The sequence below is a fragment of the Grammomys surdaster genome, unplaced genomic scaffold (genome assembly GCF_004785775.1).
Source record: "Grammomys surdaster isolate TR1022 unplaced genomic scaffold, NIH_TR_1.0 126086, whole genome shotgun sequence".
NCBI classification, from domain to species: Eukaryota; Metazoa; Chordata; class Mammalia; order Rodentia; family Muridae; genus Grammomys; species Grammomys surdaster.
The window spans coordinates 1,788,391-1,814,830 of record NW_021620894.1 but is presented as its reverse complement, the minus strand read 5'-3'; the positions used below and the strand labels follow the sequence as shown (position 1 = coordinate 1,814,830).

The 26,440-nt window shown below is 34.7% G+C and overlaps 3 protein-coding genes across 3 annotated transcripts; all 3 read right to left on the bottom strand.

Annotated features, from left to right (window-relative positions):
* Positions 1-872: 872 nt before the first annotated feature.
* Positions 873-1,805, bottom strand: LOC114611099 (olfactory receptor 145-like). The gene has a single exon (XM_028755753.1). The coding sequence runs from the start codon at positions 1,803-1,805 to the stop codon at positions 873-875; it is 933 nt and encodes a 310-aa protein (XP_028611586.1).
* A 14,726-nt stretch (positions 1,806-16,531) lies between these two features.
* On the bottom strand, positions 16,532-17,464 carry LOC114611118 (olfactory receptor 8B3-like). Its single transcript, XM_028755766.1, has one exon. It carries the CDS (start codon positions 17,462-17,464, stop codon positions 16,532-16,534), a length of 933 nt encoding a protein of 310 aa, XP_028611599.1.
* Positions 17,465-25,150: 7,686 nt separating this feature from the next.
* Positions 25,151-26,125, bottom strand: LOC114611098 (olfactory receptor 8B8-like). The gene has a single exon (XM_028755752.1). The coding sequence runs from the start codon at positions 26,081-26,083 to the stop codon at positions 25,151-25,153; it is 933 nt and encodes a 310-aa protein (XP_028611585.1). The 5' UTR covers positions 26,084-26,125.
* Positions 26,126-26,440: the final 315 nt, after the last annotated feature.

Below are 26,440 nucleotides of genomic sequence, written 5' to 3'. Positions count from 1 at the left end.
TCCCAAATTCATATCTTTGATTTTTGAGATACAAAAATCTGGCTTTTAAGACAGTCACTTCCAAACTATTTTAAATCACAACAAAAATAGCCATTAAACGGTTTTCTGACAGAATGTAAATCAACATTTATTCTGGTAAGTATGTTAATTATCTGAAGTCAAAACAGTCAGCTTTCTAAAGGAACAGTGGTTTCATTTATGATCATGTTTTTCACATTTGCTGAAACAAAATTAATAAATTTTGTGTCAGAAAGTAAGAAACAGGGCATTCTTTTACTTGCAGTATTTTGAGGAAATAATTGTGACACTTAAATAATAAATCATCAGTATACTATCGATGTTATACATATATATGACAAATCTTTCGTGTGAGTTTTGGGTACAATGATGAATACAAAAATACCAAAACAATCTCAACATTTATAGTTCACAACAGCAAAATGTGTTGTATTAATAATTTTTGCAGAACTTTATCTATAACTGAGATATTAATTTGTGAAGTTGGATGATGAAATTAAAGAAAGACAGTCTCATTTGTGAGGTCATTAAAATACAATAAAAGTCAGGCTTTTACTATATTAGCAAAATTTCATCTCAGCACATTTTTGATCATTTAATGAATAATGTATCTTTCCTAGAAGAAAAAAATGATAACAATAATTGAAATGCAGTGGATTAAAACCTTTAACATGATAGAACTACATAATAAATCATAAGGAAAAAGGAGTAGCTATTATTAACAAAAGATGCAAACAAACTGAGAGTATGCCTAATGATTACACAATATAATAGAAAAACATTTCATCTCCTAGGATTTTAATAAAAGAGATAAATTTCCACATAACTAAAAGCAAATACAGATGCTGTTTTTATCATAATTTCCACCTACTCAAGGTTTTCCTCAAGGCAACTTTAACATCTTTGTTCCTCAAGCTGTAGATTAAAGGGTTCATCATGGGAACCACATTGGTATAAAAGACAGAAGAGATTTTTCCTTCATCCATAGACCCAGCTGATGAGGGTTTAAGATACATAAATGCTCCTGATCCAAAGAAGAGAGAAACAGCAATGATGTGGGAACTGCAGGTGCTGAACGCCTTGGACCTACCCTCCTTGGAGCTTATGTTGAAGATGCTGGAGAGAATAAAGCCATAAGAGATAAAAATGGTGATGCTAGGCACGAGGATATTGATGCCTACAACAATGAAAACCTCTAGTTCATTGACATAGGTGCTGGTGCAGGAGAGCTGCATCACAGGTAGGATGTCGCAGAAGTAGTGGTTGATGCTGTTTGCATCACAGAAGGTCAGTCTTAGCATGCATCCTGTGTGAGCCATGGCACCAGAAAATGCCATCAAGTATGAACCAAGCATAAGACAGAAACATATTTTAGGGGACATAGCAATATTATATAAGAGTGGATTACAGATGGCTGCATAGCGATCATAGGCCATTGACATTAACACATAACACTCAGAAATAACAAAAAATGAATAAAAATAGAGTTGGGTCATACACCCCATATAAGATATAATATTCTTACTTATTATGAAGTTCAAAAGCATTTTGGGTGTAAATACTGAAGAGTAACAAAGGTCTATCAAAGACAAGTTAAAGAGAAAAAAGTACATGGGGGTATGAAGGTGTGAATTTAGTCCAATTAGAATTACCAAACCCAAATTCCCGGTCATAGTTACCATATACATTACAAGAAACAAGAAGAATAGAGGGAGTTGGAGATTGGGCTGGTCTGTTAAGCCAATCAGGATGAATTCAGTCACAAAAGACCTATTTCCAAAAGCCATTCTTTTCTATTGGAACCTGTAGGCACAAGACAATGTGTTATATTTTTTACAAGACAGTATCTATATCTACCTATCTATCTATCTATCTATCTATCTATCTATCTATCATCAATCGACAGACAGACAGACAGACAGAAAGATAGATAGATAGATAGATAGATATAGATAATCTTGCCACCAATATATATTTACAGAAAAAATTTCAAGTCTACCTTAATGTCAAACTGTAGAATTTGCCTTTATCGTGACTATGAGTGGAATAGAGTCTCCATTATTAGTCTTTCCAAACTTAATATGTCAGTGTTCCTCAGCTACTTAAACTAACTAATGAAGGCTGGGTCATTTGATGAAAATGTGACTGCTCACAAACCAACGTATAAGGAAGTTAGAAGTGTACAGAAAATTCCTTCATCTCATTACATGTTCCTTTACTAGATTTACTTGTTTTCTAGGAAGAAAAATAGCAATAGAAGCTTTAACAGTTGGTGCTGACCTCTATTCAGATTAGACAGGACCAGAAAAAGAATCAAATTTTTCATACACAAGTAAGGACTCTGACTATAGGCAAGGTTACTAACTACTGTATGTCACAGAATCAAAATTGTAAATCTACTCTCAAATGTTCTGTTCTTGAAGAAAGAATTATTCATACTGTATTTTTAAACTGTTTCTACTTTCTATCTGGATCATATTTATGTCAACTGTTCTTCCATCTCAAGGCTTAATAAATGGAGAAAAAATGGGCCTGTCTTATATCCCTGAATTTACATTATAAAAAAAGACATTAAAGTACATAGATTTCACAAACTCACCCTTGTTGATCCAGAAAACATTGGTGTTTTCTTATTCTTGTTTGAAATGAAATTTTCAGGAGTTGTATTTCATGGGACTTTTGTTGTTGTTACTAAGACTTAATTACTAAAGTTTCTCAGAAATATTTATGAATTGTAAAGTACATTTTCTAATTATGTTTTGTCGCTACTATTTCATAACAGAGAAAGGTCATCATGTTGCTCTATGTGCAATTTTATAAAACAGAAGTTTGGATGTGACTATAATAATATTAATGTAATATGCCAGGCTTTAAACATAATAAAATCTTCTTTGTTCCCTTCTCTTGAGAACAGACCCATAGAGTAAGAAGGGAGTACGAGGATTTTGTTTATACCATGAGTCAAGATCTACCTTTAATTCCCAAGGGACTTAAAATTTTACCGAAGTTTTTCATTCACCCTTGGGCTTGTACAACTCCCAAGACAAGACTCAAAACAAGATCCTATCTCTGTATTGTATCCATATCTGAGGGGAACTGTGTTTCATTATCTCATTCCTTCCCTATCAGGGGACAGCCCCAGCATAGGACAGGTCCCTCAGAGGAGATAAGGAGTGGACTAAGAAGTGAGTCATCCACAGTGGTCAGAGACATTTTTGCAGCAAGATTCTTCTTTATTTGAACAGAACTCAGTAGGCAAGGATAGATTCATGTTGTTCCAGAACTTAGATCATATCACTTTTGTCCACAGCTATGTGTTTGAACTTCCTCTTGATCATACGCAAGTTTAGTCATCACTGATACACCATCATAGAACACAGTTATCTTTTACTATCTTTTTTCCTAATCAACTCCATACCCCAATTTTTAAGAATCTAAAGGTACAGTTTGAGAAAGCCTGACAGACAGACTCATGGCTCTTATTGTTTCAAGTACACTAGATAGAAAGAAAATCTCCAAGCCAGCCTACACAAATTCTCATGTTCCAAGCAGTGTGAATTAACCACTTTCATGGTCAGAATGTTGTCATTAGGCCCAAGAAAATTTTTCAGGTCAAAGCTGCTGTAGTTTTTATTCATTTTTCTCCATAATGAATTGGTTACATCTTCGTAGAATTAATTTATAAATCTAATTTTGGTATTATTTTGCTCCTTGTTCATACAATACTATAGTGGCCCTGCACAGGCTAACTTTTCTGTGAAGTAGGAGGTCTTAATTAATACTTCATTCTTTATCATTTACCCACATCATTCTTTGTCCATCAGTTTAAGCTCCTGTATAGGAAGGGCTGTGGCAACTCAGGCAAACTAATTTAGATGCTGTATCTTTGTCTGGAGGGATGTACCTTTATGTGGTCCCCAATCTTCTATACCATGCAATCACCTGATCATATAGGAAGATGCTTTTAATCTGATCTGATGCCAAGTCCTCTAGCCCACTGACTCTTGTTCACTTTTAAAAGTTTATTTTATTCTGATTATCTTGTTTCTGAGTAAGCACAGGGGCAGATGTTCTAAGAGTGTCTTGGAGTCAGAGCCTCACATGGAGATCTCAAGTGTCTTTATTTGAATCACAACCTCCAGAACATAAAGAAGTTTTTCAAGTAGGGTCAGATAAGGATATCTCTGTAAAAGTGTGAGAGTGAGTGTGCTCAGGACTTTTTTCGGGAAGATTAGAAGCCTGTCCTCCTGGAAGAAGGCATGAATGGTTCCTAAGAAATTTCCCCTCGATCCAATATCTCCTAGTTGTTCAATATTAAATATCTCCTCCCACCACACACACCCTCCATGCGCCAGCATGCAATATGAGGATAGCAAGACCCAAAGTGAAGGACAGCAGGACAGCAATTGGGTCACATGGCTCAGCTTTTCTGGATCTTTGTCAAGAAATTGTGTAGAATTAGATATAGTTGGTCAACTTCACACATCCTAAATAGAAACATCCCATATGCTCTCATTCTTTATTTCCTATTGCCTTAGTCTGAACTTTACAGTAATTACATTAGCTCAATTCAATAGTCTCTCACAGAATATTTCATTTTATAAAATTTTCCCCTTCCAAAGTTTTTACTTTTATAATGTTTAGAAATTGTAACAAGAGGGTCCTTCTAAGAATTCAGTATAATTAATCTTATCAGCTAAACTTTCTTTGCATGGTATTTACAATGTATACAGTAGATCACTACTAAGTGCACTAAGATCACTACCAAGACTAAGAGCATATATTTCATCAGGTTGCTATGACAACTGAAGAAAATACTGTAAGTAAATTGGTGATAACATAAGGGCACATGTCAAATACCTCAAACAACACAATGCATTGTTACTGCTCTTGGTTGTCCACCAAAGCCTGATCGAAAGACCCTATTTCTGAAGAATACATTTTGATTGCAGAATATAGAGAAATCATTCATGAAAGGAAGTCTCTCTCTCTCTCTCTCTCTCTATCTATCTATCTATCTATCTCTCTATCTCTCTATCTCTCTATCTCTATCTATCTCTATCTCTTCCTCTCTCTCCTAGGTTGTGTGGTAAATCACTATGCAGAATAATAGATATAAAAAGACATTAGTGATATTACTCACTGATGTACAACAATGCCAACCTGCAAGTTAAGATATCCTCCCTGGTGCAATAGTGGAAAGGCTGTTTAAGTGTATAAACATCTGTTCACTTCATTGGTTTTGTTTTTGTTTCACAGGAGGGATATTTTACAGGGTTCAGTAAACCTAGCCAAACCCATGGGTAGTAGGCTTGATATAGTCTTAGGGAAAATCTTCTGTTGATGCTTTTATGTAAGGATCATCTTTTTGAATGTTCTTCTACATATATATATCCACAGATTTGCATTGTTTTCAACCTCAGTCAAAGATGCTTCATATTGCAAAGATTGGTGCTTATTGCAGAGATCCATAATTGCTCAAAGTGCTAAGAATAAATGACTGTTAGTGACTAGCCTTTGAGGGGATGTTGGTATCAACACTAATACTCCATGTAATACTCAGGAAATATTACAGAAATGAGATGAAAATAATCTGAAAGCAAAAAGAAAAAAGACGAGCTATGAAGTACTACCTTCTCAACATGATGTGGCCATGGCAATCAAATCTACATCCACAGAGAAAATTAACCCTACCTTCCTCAACAGTGATCAGTTGTCAATAGCTTCTCAACTAGGGGTAGGCTGACTGAATTCTTTCATTATTCATGCTGGAATTCTGACTCTATTAATCTTGTATGGATCCTAAGCAGGCAGCCACAGTTACTTTGACATCACTTATTCCCGCAGCTCTCTTACATACAGTAAATACGCTTTTAAAGTAGTTCTCCACAGCCTTTGGATCTTCCAATCCCATCCTCTTTCTCCTAGGATATTCTCTTAGCCTTGGGGCCCAGGCTCCGATACAGATGTCCTGTTTGGGAATTTGTATTTTACAGACATTTTTCTCTGCACTTGACAAGTTGTAGGGCCCTGTATTAGCTGTCGTCTATAGCATAAAGAAGTTTCTATAATAAGGATGGAGAGTGGTACTTGTTGTACTAATATATTAATACAGAGATTAATATTTACAAGGTAGTGTGAAACTATGAAAAGTTAGAAAAAAAATAATTGGTTTTCTCTTATGGTCTATGAGTTTCCCATTCAAGGACTCTTGACCAGATCTAGTAAAAGCCATGAGTTCTTTTCTTTGGAGTGGACCTTAAGTCCAATAAAAAAGTAGTTAATTATATCATTCATATTATTAATACATCCATGGACATCTTAGTTATCCCTCTAACATTCTTTCCTCTGTCCTAATCTAGCATTCCCCTATTTTTGAAGCTACTCTCTGTTAGTCTCCTTTCCCTCTTTATAATACCTCTACTTTATTGTTTTACTGTCTTTAAGATTCTCCCCATGGTCTTCTTCTCGTTTCTTAGTTTCCAGTATTTTGCCAAGTTAAATACACAACTTAAAATTTTAACTGTCGCTTCTCAATCCGACCTGCAGAAAGGAGCGACACCACGCAGAGTTCTTCTCAAAGCAGTTTTTTTCAGGAACCTTAACAATGTCCAACAAGCCCCCGAGGCCTCTCCCTGTCTGCCCTTAAATCCCTGTGCCTGCACCACTCAGATCCTGCTACGCAGGCACTCTCAATTGGTCCAAGGTGTTGCTCATTAGATAGCCTGATAATGCATAGCAGCAAGTCTGCGCAGTATAGCCTGCGGATGTGGCTCTTCACGGGTGGGTAAGGAAGTCAGGTGCTAGTCATAAGACTTGGCAACCATCCCAGGTGCCATCTTGGAATGGTCACCACACCCAGTCCTCACATTTAATTATTATGTCCACATGTGTGAGAGAGAGAGCATTCAGTGTCTCACTTTCTGGATCTTTATTACTTCATTTTGTGTTTTTTTTCTAATCCCATACATTTACTTTCAAATCTCATAATTTTATTGTTTGTAGATGACTAAGTTTTTATTATGTATGTATACCAATGTCTATTTTCATTGCTCAGTCATCAGTCTTTGGGCACCTCAGTTGTTTTAATATTCTAGCTGTTATGAATAGAGCATCAGTGAACATGGTTGTGCAAGAGTCTTTATAGTAAGAATAGATTCAGTAAGATTCATGCCTAGGAGCAGTACAGTTGGTTAACATGGTGAATTTATTTCTAGTTTTCTGAGTAAACTGTAGGCTGATTTCTCAAGTCCCAGAACATGTTCACACTCCTACCAGCAATGTGCAATCTTTTCTTTATTCCTCACATCTAAGTCAGCATTTGTAATCATTGTCCTTGCTGATGGACCTCCAGACTGAAGTGAAAAGGAATCTTCAAATAATTTTAATCTGTTTTCTTGTTGGCTAAAGAGGTTGAACAACTTTCCAAGTATAATTTGATCATCTAAATCAGAATTGTCTTCCCACTGGCTTATGTATTTAGATATTTGCTCCCTTGTTAATGGTACTGTATGGGGAGGTCAGGGTGCTTTTTAGAGGTGTAACTTTGCTAGAGAATGTGTGATGGGTGCTGGATGGCTTTGAAAATCTGTAGCATTTCCCTGCTTCTATCCCACTCTTTGATTCTTGTACATGAGTGGCAATGTCAAAGTATGGCTTCCTGTTTTGGCTTTCTCCTGCTATGTCTCCCCTAGTGCTGTGGATCCCTCCTCTAGACCCATAAGCCAAAGTAAATTCTTTGTGATAACTATTATTGGTTGTCAACTTGATTACATCTGGAATGACCTACAATCCAGAAATGGAGGGCATATCTGTGGGGTGTTATTTTTTTCTTGGTTTGAAGAAGGTAAAACTGCTTTTAGTCCATACCTTCAAAGAAGATACGCCTTTAATATGGGTCACACATTGTGTTTCAAGCCTATATAAATACATGAAAGATAGAAGCATACGCTCTCTGGCTACTTCCATTGCCCTTGTGAGCACATCCATTACTTCACTGGTAATGGAGTCTACTTGTCTGAGATTCCAGCATATATTGAAGACCAACTGAGACATCCAGCCTTGTAGACTGAACAATTACTAGATACTGGACTTTCTATTTACAGTCAGACATTTTTGGATTAGCTGGACTGCAACCTCTAAATCATTCTAGTAATCCAGCAACAAAATGTGACTGATATAGCTTAGGATGTTGAACAATTTTTCAACTGTTCGTTAATCATCTCTAATTCTTCTATTGAGAACTCGTAGTGTAGTTTAGAAGTCTATTTTTAATTCATTAAATGCTTGGAACTGCTTCTGACAGGAGTCTGATAATGGCTGTCTCTTGAGAGGCAGTATAGCTTTTTTCTTTATGTAGGTCTTTAACAACTGGAACAAGGGCTATCCCAAAATCTGTTGCCTGTACGTAGAATATATTCTACTAGCTGGGTGCCTTGTGTGAACTCAGTGGAAGAGAAAGCTCTTAGCCTTGCAGAGACTTGAAGTGCCAGGATGAAGAGGATACATGGTGGGGGGAGCACACTTGCTCACAGGAGAAGGGCAGGAAAGACAAGGGAAGGACTGTGGGAAGGTATGACATGGAGAGGGATAATGAGCAGGATATGAAGTGAATAAGAAAAACAAACAAAAACTAACAACAATGAAACAAAACAAATCTGTTTTTTATTTTTAAAAAAGATAAGAACATAAATTTGAGGCACTGTTTTAGAAAAATTTGTGAAAGTTCAACATGGATAATGAAGAATTTTGTGATATGTATAGAGAGGGATGTTTTTTTAAAAACCTCACAGCAGAAAATTTCCCAAATCTAGAGAAAGTGAAGCACACCCAGCTACAAAGGCATTTAGAGCTCTAAACAACAAAGGCAGGAAGGAAATGCTGCATCACATTTTATTTAAAGTAATAGATATACAGAAAAGTAGCACATTGAAAACTATGAGAGACCCACACAAAACAACAGTGAAAGACAGGCCCATTGGAATCCTTGTAGATTTATCAAAAAATATACTGAGGAACTTGGAAATATTTTTGTTGTTGTTATTTATTTTTGAGATTGCAATTTAATTACAAAGATTTGGCTTCCCTTTCTTCCTTCTAAACCCTCCCATCTCTCCTTCAAACTTTTTTGTCTCTGTTTCATTAATCATTATTGCCAATATCTCTACATATCTATCTCTATATCTATCTATCTATCTATCTATCTATCTATCTATCTATCTATCATCTATCTATCTATCTATCTATCTATCTATCTATCTATCTATCTATATGTATATTGCTAAATAGAACAAGTTGAATCCACACTATTACTGGTATTTATATTTTCAGGGTTAAAGATTTGGATATGGTTGCCTGCAGAAAACTATCTCTCTTGTTCCCAGCTTCCATGGACCATTTATAGTTCTTTATGTAGGGCTGAGGCCTCATGGACTTTTCTCCATCCATTCTGGCATTTTATTGGTGGAGTACTGTGACTTTTTAAGGTGTTGGGCCTGAAAAATATAGCTTTAAAAAATAATTTATATTCTTACTTCACTCTGAGAAGACTCTTCTACAAGAGAAGTTGCATTTTATGAATGAGTCACTTGATTGGTGACTGGCCTAAGACCTACTTTATTTTCAAACTCACCTCTTCATTCTCCATGTCATGAACCTCTCTCCACATTTCTCTATCTGAATCTTTATGAATCTGGGCACCTACATGCTAAAAATACGTGCTATTAGTATGTGCATGGCATGTGACAGTAATTAAATGTATCTTGTTGAGTACATATGATATTGCTTTTATGTATATTTTCAGGGCTAAATATGTGGCTTTGGACAACCAATTAGGGTGCTCTTCTGTAGACAGGACCATATGTCCCTCTCCCAGGTTTAATTGCCTGTAGTTCTTTGTGTAGGGCCTTGTCTCATGGACTTTTCCCAAACTATCTGTCACATTCTTAGGGTCATCTTTGTTCTTGCTCACATTTGAAAGGTCATATTGTTGACATTTTGCTAGTATAGACTCTGATACAGGTAAGTGTACTCATTACCCTACATCAATGAATATTAGAGAAGTGTGTTTCAAAATTTAAAGGGAAATTCCAATCTAGACTAAACTACCCAGAAAAATAATTTGTTATAATTAAGGACAAAGAAAAACTTTCCTTGAAAAACAAGCTAAAGGAATATATAGTCACTAAGTCATGTCCACGGAATATAAAAATATCATTTCAACTGATGAAAAATAACACATTCAGAAGGATATAGAAAACAACAGACCACATTAGATAGAAATGTGAGAAAGAAAAAATACCAAGCAATATGAAATCAACAAAATGACAGGAGTCAGTAAACATATTTTACTAATGGTTTGAATTTTCCAATTAAAATACATTGACTAGCAACATAAATTAAAAAAAATAGAACCAATCTATTTGTTACCTCCAAGAAATGCACTTTGCTAGTCATAACAGTCACTATGAGAACAACCTATCAAGATGCCATTTTAATTTAAACACACACACACAAGACAGATGCACTCAGTTTTGTAAAATATTACTAGACATAAAGACAAAGGCTAACTTCTAAACAATAGCTCATGATTTTAACACTCTATTCTCATGAATATAAATGTCATCCCACAAAAATTAAGCAAAGAAAGATTTGAGCTATATGAAATGCATGAAATTATATGTTTGAACACTTGAATATTTGAAGTTATATATCTGAACATTTGAACAAATGACTGAACATTTGGTAGTGCTGTTTGGGAGGGCTATATATCCTTTTGGAGATAGAACTTTGACAGGTATGATCCCGGGAGAGAGTTTTCAAATTTTATATACATGCTCCATTTCCCCATCCACACAATATTTACTGACTTCGATACTGTTAGGCTATTCTGAATGAGATCATCATCTTTTATTTTTTTCACAAAGTTTGCTATTGGTGTATAGAAAGGCTACTGATTTTATAAGTTGATTTTGTATCTTGTCACTTTGGTAAATTACTTTGATCATTTCTGTAGATTTTCTTTTAGAATTTTTGGAATCTCCAATGTATAAGAACATATCGCCTGTAATTGATGATAAATTGACTTTTTTCTTTCTTATTTGTGTCCCTTTAATTTCCTCCACAGTTCTTATTGTTATAGCTATTACTTCAACCACTGTACAGTAAAGGAGAAAAGATAGTGAATATGCCTGTCTCATTCCAATTTTAATGAGAAGTTACAGTTTTTCTCTATTTTGGATAATAGTGACTGGGTTTGTCATATATATCCTTTCTTATGTTGATGTATGTTCCCTCTAATGCTACGTACTCTAGCACATTTATCATGTACTTTGACAGAGGCTTTTTTCTGAAATGATCATGGCATTTTATTTTATTATGATTTATTACATTTATTGACTTATGTATGTTAAATAATCCTTATATATTCAGGGAAAAGCCAACTTGATTGTTATGTATTTTTGTTGATGAAGTGTTCTAGGTTTTGTTTGTTCGTTTTAGGTGTTTTTGTTTGATATGTATGTGTTAAGTTTGCAAGACTTTATATTAATTTAGTTAGTTTACATTATGACTGCTCTCTGTCCTCCCTCCTCTCCTCCCAGTTCTTCTTTTCCTCCTCCTGCCCCTAATCCATTCCCCCTCCCTTTATATTGAGTATTTTTGCATGTTCATAAGAAATATTGCTTTGTAGTTTTGTTTTTCTGTTGTGTCTTTATTTTGTATGGATATCACAATAGTATTGGCTTTATAGAAGGATTTTATAAGTTCTTATGATTATCAAAATAATTTTTAAAAGTATTATTAGTTGTTGGTCTTCTTTCTAACTCAGGTTGAATTTTGCTATGAATATATCTGGGCTTGAGATATTGTTTAGACACAAGGCTTTTTATTATTGTTTCAATTTTGTTTGTTATGCCTTTTTAAATAATTGATTTATTCTCATTTTGTCTTTGGTCGTTCAGTGGAATGGAGAAATTCATGTATTTATTTAGATGTTATATATGTTTTTAAAGTATTACTATGCAATATTCTGAATTTGTTCATTTCTGACTCTCTTCACTTCTTTCTGTCTTTTAATTAATCAGACCAATGATCTGTCAATCTTGTTTATCTTTACAAAGAACCAGTTCCCAGATTCATGGAATTTTGTACTGTTTATTTATGCTCCATTTAATTTATGATTTAAAAAGTATTCCTGTCATATACTGGATGTGGAGCTTGTTGTGTCTTGTTTTTCAAAATTCTTGAAATGTATCATTTTTGTACTCTCTCTGATTTTTTTTAAATGAGGGGGTGTGAGACTATAAATTTCCCTCTTATGAGTTTTGTAGAGTATGTTGTGTCTTGGCTACTTTTCGGTAAACTTGACACAAGCTAGAGTCATCAGACTAGGGAGCTACAATAGAGAAAATTCCTCTATAAGACTGCGTTGTAAGCAAGCTTATAGGGCATTTTCTTATTTAGTTGATAGGAGAATGTACACCTCATTGTAGGTGGTATCATGCCTGGACTGGTGGATATGGGTTCTATAACAAAGCAGGCTAAGCAAACCATTAGAAATAACCCAGTAAGCAACACTCCTTTATAGCTTCTGCATCAGCTCCTGCCCCTAGGTTCCTGACATGTTAATTTCCTGTCCTGATTCCCTTTGATGATGAACAATAATATGAAAGTATAAGCCAAATGAACTCTTTACTCCCTAACTTGGTTTTTGGTCATGGTTTTTCATTAGATCACTAGAAATCCTAACTAGTACATTTAGTATACTAGAAATTCATGAGCAATTTATTTTTTTATTATATCTTGATAATGTATGACAAATGGGGTTAATATAGTACTCCTAAATTTGTTATAATTTGGTTGTGTCAAGAAGTTTGGTACCTTGAAAAAAATTCTTTCTCTTGTTTAAAACTATGCCAAATTTTCTATTACATTGTAAACTCTATTTCCATATATAAATATATATGGTTTTAATTTACAAGGAAAAATATGAACAAAAAAGCTTTAGTTACTGGTAAAATTGTGGACCAAAGGAAGCCTATATCCTGCTTCTGGTGTGATTGTAAGCTAGTCTTGCCAATATAGAATGTACATGGAATTTTCTCAAAACCTAGAAATAGATCTACTATAAGAAGCACTACTCCCAAGCATTTATATAAAGGATTTCACGTTAATATCACAAAGATAGCTCCACATCAGTCCAGTCATAATAGTTATGGTATAGAATAAACTAAATGTCCAAAAGCAGAAAAATAGCCAAAGAAAGGGTGGTATATTTATATGGAGGGTAGTGCTTCAAACATAAGAAAAAATGAAATTATCATATATATATATATATATATATATATATATATATATATATATGTATATAATTTGTGGGAAAAGAGATATAGCAGCAAATAATCCTACGAATCAAATTAAGACATTCTTAGAAAAGCAAATCTGATACATTTTTCTGATTTATGATTCCTGGATTATATAAAAGTATCTAGACATAAGTCTGCATATGAACATAGAATTGAAACTTTTCAAGGGAGTAGAAGGAATTTGCAACAGGAGTGGTAGAGAGGGTAAGATACAAAAGTACAGAGAGCTGCATACATAATGACATGTTCCTGGATGGAAATGTTCTTAGGAAACACAATATTACAGACAATGATTATATATAGTGAGGATTTGAAAAACAATACTTTCTTAAGATGTTCTTCAAATTTAACATCAGAGTGTCAGTTTTTAAATCTTATGATTCTCGGAAGCTACTTAAAGTTTCCTCTTCATTTTAATGTATTGAGGAAACTTTAGCTGATCGAATCTGAATGGCCTCACTATGAATGACAAGGATCCTCAGCCCGCTCCAGATGCTGGCTTCAGATTTTTAGCAGGATTAGGCAGCATCCATCAGTCTCTCCCAATCTTGTTTTCGTTTTACAGGTGGGGATGAAACCCTTCAAGATTCCTTCAAGTATTTACTGGCAAATTAGAGCACTCCGGTTGCAAGTCCTTTCTACTCTCTTGAAAAGTTTGAATTCTATGTTCATATGCAGACTTATGTCCAGATACCTATATGTAATCTAGGAATCATAAATCAGAAAAAAGATATCAGATTTGCTTTTCTAAGAATGTCTTTATTTGGTTCATAGGATTATCTGCTTAAGAAAATATAATAGTCTTTTTTAAAACACATGCATAGATAACTGCCCTAGAGAATATAATTAAAAGTGTTATCAGACTTTGAGTTCAATGTAGATAAATAGAAAAATGATAGACATAAAGTTAATGGTTTTTTATAGTTCTAGTTCTGTTACGTTTTCTGTCATTTTTAGTTATAAATAAGCACATCAAAATATATTAAATAATCAAGAGTAAAAGAGTAACATCTAATGTGAATATCCACAGCTTTAAAATGCCTACTCTAACGATATAGAGGTTCACTGAGATATTCCTGCTTCAGTAGAGATAATTTTAGTGTGTTAATTGTTTGAATTTCAAAGTTTCTATGACAAAGTGATTTTTATTTTTAAAAGTTTTATTGATTTTTTTTATTTTGGTTGGTAGATGCTGCAACTGATTGTAGTCAATAGATAAGATAGATAGATAATATTACATACAAATATGCTGGTTTGTAAATGTCTGTAGGCTTTAACAAGGCATATTCAAAATCAACATCTATTTTCCCAAACACTATTAAAGTATGAAACCCGTTAGAGAAGTCTAAGACAATACTTTCACCTTGTAGACCTCATAATTGTGGAATTATAACTAGATCACATAGGAAAATATGGGTCTGATGATACCTCAGAGGTTTCAGTTAATGTCTCCTTTCATTATCAGTGTCTTTTTTCTCATAAAATGATTTTTAATATTTTTACTCCGTTTCTTCCGTTTCTTATGTGTGTATGTTGGGGGGGGGGAGTGCAATGCAACATTCTTTTTGCCACTTTGATTTTCTCTAATAATATCCTCAAGCATTCTCTCTATAAGTGTACAAAAGTTAATTGACTTGAAAAGCTAGAGTTAGATTTTAGCTGCACTTTATTCAGATTGACAAATATACATAAACAGAATTCATAGTAAACTGGACATGTGTTACAATGAGAAATATAATCAATGCAATGGAAACCCATAAGAGAAACTCTAGTCAAGCCTCAGGCAATCTAAAAATGTGGCCAGCAATGCAACAGAACACAAAGGGATGATATAATGCAATCAGAAAGAGGGGAATATGTGGATCAAATATTACCAAAAGTAAAACCCACAAGAGAGCATTTATATTACTGATTAGATACATTTCTCTCAACAAAGAAAATCATTTTATTGGATCAAGAAACATGGCTCCATTGTTGTTAATAGTCATTGTTCTTGCAGAAGACCTGGGTCTGTTTCAGGAAATCCACATGGAAACTCACAATCATCATTAACTATAGTCCTGTGCTTCTACTGCCCTCTTCTGGCCTCTGTGAGCTCCTGTATGCCCATGGTGGAAAAAGCTCATATAAGCACACACACGCACACACACAAACATTTTAACTAAAAACTATAAAAAAGAGAAAAACATTAAATAATAATTTCAAATATACACACATACTATATATCTAGGGTATACAAATATATGTATAAATGGATTCTTAAGAAAAACCAACGTGGCTAATATTGGTTTCAGATGGGTAAATAGTTGGTATTTCTGAAATGTAAGTCCCAGATTTAATATTGTCAAAAACTACCATAATAGAAAAAAACAATTGCTTATTGTAAGTTTCAGACTGTCAAAATGTTTAATGAAGTTTAGAAAAAATAACAAAATATTTACAAGATATGTTTAAGATATTTATATTGGAATTTAATAAGGCTTTGTCCTCTTCTCTAAAGAATAATCATTAAGCATCTTGTTCCATGAAAGACATTATCATAACTTAGGTTAGTCTCCAAATAAGTTTTTGAAGTTTAAATATTCCATTTTAAGCTGAGTCATTGCCAAATGTTTCTGGCCCAAAAACATGGCTATAATTGCTGGGGAAAAAAGTTTTCACTTGATAAACTAACTAGATGTCTTTGCTAAAAATTTATAGATCAAGTGCTTGCTTATATGAACATGAAACTTGATTTTACAGTGAAACCTCCCATTTCCAATTTCTAAAGGGTATGTCCTTCAATAAAGTAAGGAATGTCCAGAGTAGAAGCGTACTGTTACCTTTCTGAAGGCCTGTACCAGCTGAGTCCCTCCATGTCCTTGACACATTGTGCAGCATGGTCATATCAGACATTAATCTTTCTTCACAGGAAGAAAAGGTGAAAAATATCACTTCAAATGCATAAATTTATTCAATATACATGTGAAGTAAATTAAACATTCCTGTAAAAAGTGAAAGGTCTTATCTGTAAAAAGTAGAGATAAATTTTTGAAAGGAAATCCAATTTTTCTTAACTCTACTAGCAAAAAATAGTGACCACACAAATGAAACTAATGAAACGAATTTTCCAAGTCCAGTAACTACATGAGAAAGGACACACTTTCAGATCAACACTTTCTCTTACTCAGGGTCTTCATCAAGGCAACTTTAACATCTTTGTTCCTCAAACTATAGATTAAAGGATTTAGCAGAGGAACTGTATTGGTATAAAAGAGAGAGGAGATTTTGCCTTCATTCATTGACTCAGCAGAAGATGGTTTGAGGTACATAAATGCTCCTGATCCAAAGAACAGAGAAACTGCAATTATGTGGGAACTGCAGGTGCTGAAGGCCTTGGACCTGCCCTCCTTGGAGCTGATATGAAAGATACTTGAGATAATGAAACCATAAGAGATAAAGACGGTGATGCTGGGCACAAGGATATTGATTCCCACAACAACAAATACCTCCAGCTCATTGACATAGGTGCTGGTGCAGGAGAGCTGAAGCAAAGGGAGGATGTCACAGAAGTAGTGATTGATGGTGTTGGCATCACAGAAGATCAGTCTCAGCATACATCCTGTGTGAGCCATGGCACCAGAAAATGCCATCATATATGAACTAAACATAAGGCTCAAACATAGTTTAGGAGACATGACACTAGTATACAAGAGTGGATTACAAATGGCCACATAGCGGTCATAGGCCATTGAGGTCAAAACATAACACTCAGAAATGGAGAAAAAACTGAAAAAGAAAAGCTGGGTCATGCATCCTCTATAGGAAATAATATTTTCCTCTGATATAAAGCTCATCAGCATTTTGGGTGTGAACACAGAAGAGTACCAGAGGTCAACAAAGGACAAATTAAAGAGGAAAAAGTACATTGGGGTATGAAGGTGAGAATTCAATCCAATTAAGCTAATCAAACCCAGATTTCCCAGCACAGTGACCACATACATCACTAGAAACAAGATGAAGAGGGGGCACTGGAGATCAGGTTCCTTGGTTAATCCCACCAGAATGAATTCAGTCACTGAAGAGTCATTTTTAAAACCCATTCTTCTTTAAAGGAATCTGTGAACACAATCCCAGAGAAATAATGTTAGAAGAAAATACAACCATTCCCACAACAGTCTTTCATATAACATAGAGTATAATTCTAAGAACTAATTCTTTTAATATAATCATTTATTTTGTGCTTAAATTCTCTCTCTCTCTCTCTCTCTCTCTCTCTCTCTCTCTCTCTCACACACACACACACACACACACACACACACAATTTCATACTCCTTTTGATAATTTTAACCATCAGTTTCTCATCCTTTCCAAATTCTAGCCTCCCTTCTCTATGTGCTCATTTTTATAATATTTGTATTCTTCATCAGGCTAATTTGTGATGCTAATATGTTTTTGGAAGTGTGGCCTTTCTCTAGAGATGGTTAACTCACCAGGGACTACACTCTAAGAAAAAACTGACTCTCCTTCTCCCAGCAGGCTATAACTGCTAAGGCAAAGACTTCAAACCACACTTCTCTTCCTATGCAAGGATTTGGTCTGTATTGGGCTTGCACCAATCTTATGCATGATTTTACAGTTATTGTAAGTTTGTGTGTGTAACTTCCATTATGTGTCCAAAAGACACATTTTCCTTATATTAATTCACCTTCAGGCTCTTATATTGTTTCTGTCCCTAATTATTAACAAGAAAAATAATTTTGTACAGTATCAATCCGATCCTGTATGAAAACATGTCTTCTGAAATTCAAAGAATAAAGGAGAGAGCTGAACCAAGATAGAAGAATCATATTCAATTTCTCCTTGTGATGAAACTTCCGCTCATTGATGAAATTAGCAATATATACCTTGGTAACATTTGTTGACATCTAAGACAGGTTAAACTTTGATAAAATGAAATCAATACCTTGTTCTAAAAAATTCGAAAATAGTTGAGTTACTCTCACATGATAGGAAAAAAATCTATCAATATAGAACAATAAGGTTCTATTCAAGAAGAAATAATAACTTCAAAATTCTGCCTTCCCTAACATCCCCAATATCTCTGAACAGTTTCCAAGTCCCATTTTGAGCAGAACTTTAAATACCTTTCATTTGAATTTGCAAAATATGGAAAACAGTGACTTATATTTTAGATCTCTGGACTTTAAGCTTAAAGGAAGACAATAATATGAATGGAATTCAGAGAATCTCCTTTATCAGGTTAAAAAATATACTTTTTCTTCATTTTTTTTTACTTACTTCACTGGTCTTGAAGGAGCAATTATGTCATTGATATATTTTGACCATGTCCAGCCAGTATCTCAAACTGAAATTCATATCTTAATATAACATAAGTTAAAGCCATCTCAAGAAGCAGAATAAAATTTTCATCTTTCCCCTTTATGTGTAAGTGTTTCAATGTGCTACTAATGTTATCGTGCAGTCCCATATAAACAAGGCAGATGATCACCCAGACTTCTCAAAGGAATAGTTTTTATGTGTATTATGGAGATAAGTTGTTTACAGTTACACCTTGGACTTTCAGTCTGCTTCAGTTTTTCCTTAGGGAACTTTGACACTTTACTCAAGTGTTCCTTCACTTTAGGGACTGGAAGACTCCTCCAAGGAGAATGAAAACTACATAGTTTCTGATTCAGTAAGGTAATAGAATATGAAGTGCAGAATGCTTCTTAATTAACACACCATTGGAGTCATAATTACTTACACATCAATCTGTGAAAATTCTGAAAATTAGGCGTGGAGTTCCTGCAATCTTTGCCTGCCATTGTACCAGTCACACTGGATTCACAGGAAGAAACAAGCCATGCACTGCTCCTGACATAGCAGCACAGAATAAGGATGAAAACACCCTCCTAGGAAGCGAATGTAACAAGCATACACACATTTAGTGTCACTTTGTGTTTACCTGATAGTTTTGAGATTATTTTCTATGTAGCCTGTTTCACAGATCTTTCTGAACAACACAGTACACACTCTGATCTCAAAGGCCAGTAAGAAAGGAATCATGGGTGAAAGTGGGAGGTTGTAAAGTTAATACTTTTAAGCCAATATAGGCATAAGAGTTATAAAAAATCTCACCTGTAGTTTCTCCCAGTTAAAAAACAAATGGTGAGTGTGGCACTTCCAATGCCCTAAACTTTTTAATAAGAGTTAAGATGCAGTACACTCATCTTCAGATACAATAAGAATAGATATGGAATGTGGGAAGGAGATCACCACCATTCCTCCCCGAAATGCGTCAAAGGCATAAAACATGGAAACTCCTAGACACATTATCTCCTAGCATTACCCCCAAGGTGGAAAGCAATATCTAATATATCATGTTGCAACTTATCTGGATACTGCTCTGGAGTCATTTTCAGTCTCTGTTCTTTCAGAGCTCCAAAGGAGTTTTTCATTTTGATCATCTGGGAACTACCCCGGACAAAACCAAACAAAAGTGAATGCTGTATTCAAGAATTTAAAAATAATTAATACCAATATTTTTCAAACTCTTCCCAAACGTTGAAGGAACATTAATATATAAAAAATATTTTATAAGACAAATTACAAAAGTCAAACAAAAATAGTCAAACAAATATAGTCACTCCCATGACTATACTTTAAGTTTTTCTTTAATCCAGCTAAGTATGCATGGTTAGTTTGAACTTAGTTGTCTTATCAAGATTGTATTCCAACTGTTTCCTTATATTTATTTCTTACTAATTTTCTAATAAAGTTGGGTACATTTTGTTGTATTTTTTTTTACTCTTTGTTGGGATTCATTTGCATATATGCTTAATTTCTTAATTATCTTCTCATATTATTCATTTTTAGTATATCAAAATGGAAATGATGTATGTGTGTTGACACTTAAAGATTGTTGAATGTTTGTGTTCATTATAAGATGTTTGTTTGAATCTTTAGAACTTTTGACATAGAAGGCCACATCCTTTCTGAAGAAGATTCCTTATTCTTCACTGTAGCTGCTTGCATTTTAATGCTGATGTGGTCCTTCAAAGCAGTTTGCATGGGAGCGCCTGCAAATAACTTTTGGAAAACAGTCCCACCTTGATTCTGATTTGTAAATAAAGATGCCAGGATCTATTAGCTGGGGAGAAAAGACAGAGTCTGGATTTAAGGATTCCTAGACTTGGGACCATGAGCAGGAGGACAAAAGAGATCTGCCATTCCAGGATTCTGTTGAAAGAGGGGAGACATGAGGTAGAAAAACCAAGCAGAGTACCTTGGGCTCTGGACCAAGAAAGTGTGGCCCAGATCTCTGACTAATTTAAGTTAAGAGCAGTCAAGATGGAACATAGAAATTAGTAAATAGTAACTCAGAATTATCGGTGGGAAGTAGATTCTAGAAGCATGCAGGTTAGTAAGTTGCCCAGCTATTGTGCTGCTTAGAACATATTAAAATGTCAAAATTCTGTATGTGATTTTTATTCTGGAACATAAACCATTAAGGGTTAGCAACCCCTCCTGGGATTTATTTATAGGTATTAATTCTACACTTCATGATTTCTTGTTCTTTTTTTTCCCCAAATGACTCAGTCTAGAAATTTTGGTACCACATTGAGTAGAAATTTCAAAAGATTTATCACTGTAATCTTTATCCTAGAGTTAGTGTTGGATGAAATCTTTTCCTTGGTCCTTATGTTACATATTATCCTCATTCTGTCTTATGATTTTGCATCCCATTTATAATGGTGTTTTCAGAATTACCATTCTTTTTTATTTGCAGCACACTTTCTTCAGCACATTTAAAGACAATTATTATCAATCAATCATTTATTGTTAAATCATATCACATTTCAGGCTGTAAGCAGCCAAGGATATGAATATCCCACCCTGAATCTACACAGAAAAGGCTAAGGACCAACTATTTATTCTTTTTCCATTTTTTGTGTATGTGTATGCCTGCATGTAATTGTTGTATATGTACTTGCTTTTTGTGTGCTTGTGGGATATATATATATATATGTATATATATATATATATATATATATATATATGTGTGTGTGTGTGTGTGTGTATGTATGTATGTATATGTGTGTGTGTGTTTATACATGTGTATACACATGTGCATGCAGGTACACATTGAAATATATGTCAATGTATGTGGAAGCTGTATATGTATCTGTGTCTCTAGGTAATTAGTTACAAAATGCTATAACCCAATATTATATGGCTCAAGAAAACACAGAGCGTGTTGTATGAACTTTAATGAGAACTGAAACACTTCATGATAATTCTGTAATTATATTTTGTAACAGGCATAGTGATCAAGCAACCCTTTGTTTGTTAAATATTAGCCCTTGTTCATATAGCCCAGTTATTAGAAAAAGGTGTAAGAGCTACATTGCAGTTAATGTCTCCTACAGAAAGGTGGGTACAGATAGGGGACTGGGAGCACTTTACTTGTAACTGGGAGTTAGAAAAGGTTTCCATAGAAACAGTGGCTAACAGAAAAGAATGTAGATGGTTTTCATGACCTCAAAAGGTAGGTCTTACTGCCAGTAAGAGTCCACCCATTTATAGCCTTTTAAATTGGATTTTGGGAAAAATATCAGAAATCCTCTGAAGACAACCCACGCTACCCACATCATATTGGTCCACCATAATAGCTGATAGCTGAATTAACCAGAATAGTTCATTATTCTTTGAATAAATAACCAGCTTGACCTGAGGAAGGCCAGACACATCCATCCTCTGAAAGTGACAAATGTTGTACCTCAAGTTATTTTTGGAAGCTACTATGGACATTTAGTGCTTCAAACTAAGGACTGCAAAAATGGACATTATCTTGCTCTTTAAAAAAATATCCAGCCAGGCAGTGGTGGTGCATGCATTTAATCCCAGCACTTGGGAGGCAGAAGCAGGCAGATTTCTATGTTCAAGGCCAGCCTGGTCTGCAGAGTGAGTTCCAGGAAAGCCAGGACTACACAGAGAAACCCTGCCTTGAAAAACCAAAGAGGAAAAAAAAGAAAAAGAAAAAAGAAAAAATATCCAATTCTATTGTATCTTAAAAAGACATTGTCTTAGCCAGGGATAATGGCACATACCTTTAATCCTAGCACTCAGGAGGCAAAAGTAGGTGGATTTCTGTGAGTTTGAGACCAGCCTGGTCTACAGATGGAGTTCCAGTATAGCCAGGGCTACAGAGATACACAGAGAAACCCTGTCTTGAAAACCATAAAATTAAAATAAAATAAAATAAAATAAAATATAAAATAAAATAAAATATAAAGTAAAATAAAACAAAGTAAAATAAAATGAGTCTCTTAAAATTCTCACCAACAGTTTAATCCAAAAAAACAAAGAAACCAGCAAACAAACAAACAAACAAAATCTTATTTGCTACCTGTACCTTATACATTCTGCAACTTAAATTTCATATAAGAATAGAATATAAAATCCAGCCAACATGGGAACCATTTGTCTTCATAAAAGCCAACTAATATAGGAATGATTTGTCTTCAGGACCTCTTTGAGTTTAAATTTACTATCCAATAACCTGAGCATTCACTCTTTCAAGAGAAATAATCCTTATGATATTTCTAGGAATTTTAAAAAAAAAAACATTAGAGCTAAAGGGAGAGCTATTTTTCAAACATTTATAGAGTAAATTTGATCTTCCCACCTAGAGTCTCCATGACCACTTGCAGCTCTCTTACCATGGCTGTCTTCACAATTCTTGATTTATATCCATCTTCCAGTGTAAGCATCTCCATTACCTGAAGCTCTGCTGATGTGCAGTCAGTAAGAATTGTTATTGTCATATAACATTTATAAACTAAGAGAGAAAGTGATTTCCAAATCTTTCTTTAAAATTCTCTGCAATGAGTGGCTTTGAATGCCTAGCTTCTTTCATTCCTGGTCTAATGCCTACTATTTTGTTCTTTTTCTACCTTTTACCTTATATTGTAATACAGAGTTATACTCAGATACTTTTATTTATAATATTATGGATAAAGTCAACTTCCTATTCTGAAAAGTTTTATCTGTTCCTACAAAAAACAACAATCACCAACAAACTGAAAACTGTAATTAACTGAGAATAATACACACACATACACACACACACACACACACACACACGTACCACAGAGAAAAGAAACAATCTTTTTTTTTTAATGGAACTATTGCTGTGAAGTTGTAATTCCTCAAATAAAAAACAATAACATGAATTAAGAATACATATATCTAGAAGCAGTTGACTTGAAATCAGGAAAAATTAGGAACCTTCAGCCTATTTGATTGTCAATACATCACTGTCCTTTCTCGACATCAATTTTTAGTTCACACAGTAAGTGAATTTAAGCACTCTAATAAGATAGATTGATAGATTTGTTTCCCAATAGAAGCAGAAAGCACAGAGTGCAGCTGCAAACTGTGATGTTTCTGACAGTTTTTATGAGTAGTTTAATAATTTATTTACTTGCTGTGTAGCAATCCACTGTCTATATGTACAACATTTTCTGCATCCATTTTTCTGTTGAGGGACATCTGAATTGTTTCCAGCTTCTGGCTATTATAAATAAAGGTGCTATGAAAATAGTGGAACATGTGTCCCATATGTTGAAACATCTTTTGGGTATATGCCCAGGAATGGTATGGCTGGATCCTCAGTTAATACTATGTCCAATTTTCTGAGGAACCGGGAGACTGATTTTCAGAGCCAGCAATCAGGCTGAACTCATGGAACCTGGTGAGGAAGTGGGCAGAAGGACTGGAGGAGCAGAGGGGGATTGTAACCCCATTGAAAGAACAATATAGGCTGGCCTGACAACCCGGTTCTCCCAGAGACTAGACCACCAACTAAGGAGTGTACCAAAAGGGATCTTTGTCTCCTGATACATGTGTAGCAGAGCCTTGCTCCACAGCAACAGGAAGGGAGGTCCTTGGTCCTAGGGAGAGTTGATGCCCCAGAGTAGGGGGATGCTGGAGCGGTGGACCAAGAGTATGTGGATGGGGGGAGCTCTCAGACCGACAAAAGACAGGGGAGAGCAGATGTCTGATGGTGTTGGGGTAGTAGGTAACCGGTAAGTGGGATATCATGGGATGGGGAGTGGGTAGAGGGTGTAACTGGGTAATAGGATATCATTTGAGATGTAAATGGGGAGTATGATTAATAATAATAAAAGAAAACAATTTTTAAAAAAAGAATTTATTTTCAGTAAAGTGGAGGACACATAGAAAGGAGAAAAGGCACTGTTCTGACTTACATCCCCAAAGACACATTATGAGTGAAAATGTAAAAAACCCTACAATCAATGATAAATGATCAGACTTGTACTAGTCTCCTTAATCAATTACAGAACCATTCTAATTTTCAGAAAAAAAATAGAACTTCAAAATGACAATAAAAATCCAAATATCTTTTTTTATATATTAGGCATAATTCAACAACTGACAAAAATCATTAATAATCTTGAAAATGGTAAACAAAAGAAAGATACTTTAAAACTATGGGAAATGAATTTTAAAATATTAAATATTTTATTTTTTGAACATGTATAAAATAAGGGTGGCATTAACCAAGATACAATGCATCTATATTCCAAGGTATCCTGTGGTAAATTGTAAATACTAAATTTAAAAACAGAATAATGCCTAAGAAGGAAAAATAGAATAAAATATCACTAGAAAAAAATAGAATAAAATGCTGAAAAGCATTTTAAGCAAATACAAAATATCAGCATGCCTCCTAGCCACAGGCAGATACATGTTGTCTCCTTTCAAAATTTCCATCTGCTTAGAGTTTTTCTCAGAGCCATTTTTACATTTTTGTTCCTTAAACTGTAGATTAAGGGATTAATCATGGGAACAACATTCGTATAAAATACAGAAGAGGTTTTTCCTTGATCCATAGATGAAGAAGAAGATGGTTTGAGATACATAAATGCACCTGATCCAAAGAACAGACAAACTGCAATTATATGGGAACTGCAGGTGCTGAAGGCCTTGGACCTGCCTTCATTGGACTTGATGTGGAAGATGCTGGAGAGGATGAAACCATAAGAGATGAAGATAGTGATGCTGGGTACAATGATGTTGATACCCACAACAATGAAAACTACGAGCTCATTGAAATAGGTGCTGGTGCAGGAGAGCTGCATCACAGGGAGAATGTCACAGAAGTAGTGGTTGATGGTGTTAGCATCACAGAAGGTCAGTCTTAGCATACATCCTGTGTGAGCCATGGCACCAGAAAATGCCATTGCATATGTACCAAGCATAAGGTTCAAACACAATTTAGGGGACATGGCAACAGTGTACAAGAGTGGATTACAGATGGCCACATATCGATCATAAGCCATTGAAGTCAACACATAACACTCAGAAATGACAAAAAAGCAAAAGAAATAGAGCTGGGTCATGCATCCCATATAAGAAATTGCATTTCTGCTCAACATAAAGTTCATCAGCATTTTGGGAGTGAACACAGTAGAGTAGCAGAGGTCTATGAAGGACAAGTTGAAGAGGAAAAAGTACATAGGAGTGTGAAGATGTGAATTTAACACAATAAGAATTATCAAACACAAATTTCCCATTGCAGTCACAATATACATTATTAGAAACACAAAGAACAGGGGTATTTGGAGATCACGCTGGTTTGTTAAACCTACCAGAATGAATTGAGTCACCGAAGAGACATTTGCAGAGGCCATGTTTCTCTAAGAGAATCTGCAGACACAGGAAAATGTTCTCATTAGAAAATGTTCTCTTCCTGTCAGGGTTCTTTCCCCACCAGTGAAGTTTGTGTTGAATATGCGTGAGACTAGCCCCACCTGAGCATATAAATCAAAGTGTACAGTGCATCATCAAATTATCATATACAGAGGACAGTGATAAAAATGTAAATATAATTTCTAGAAAGGAAGTTAAGTGAAAATAGATGAGGACAGAAATATTTTCCTTGCATTTATTTATTCTTTCAATAGAGTCCTCTCCACACATATAAAACTGGAGGTTGAGGCCTTGGCCACTCATTGGTGGCCATATATATCAATTTATTTCTGGTATAG

Coding starts and splice junctions, on each gene's coding strand:
- LOC114611099 (XM_028755753.1), bottom strand. CDS start 1,805: ATGGCTTTTGGAAATAGGTCTTTTGTGACTGAATTCATCCTGATTGGC.
- LOC114611118 (XM_028755766.1), bottom strand. CDS start 17,464: ATGGGTTTTAAAAATGACTCTTCAGTGACTGAATTCATTCTGGTGGGA.
- LOC114611098 (XM_028755752.1), bottom strand. CDS start 26,083: ATGGCCTCTGCAAATGTCTCTTCGGTGACTCAATTCATTCTGGTAGGT.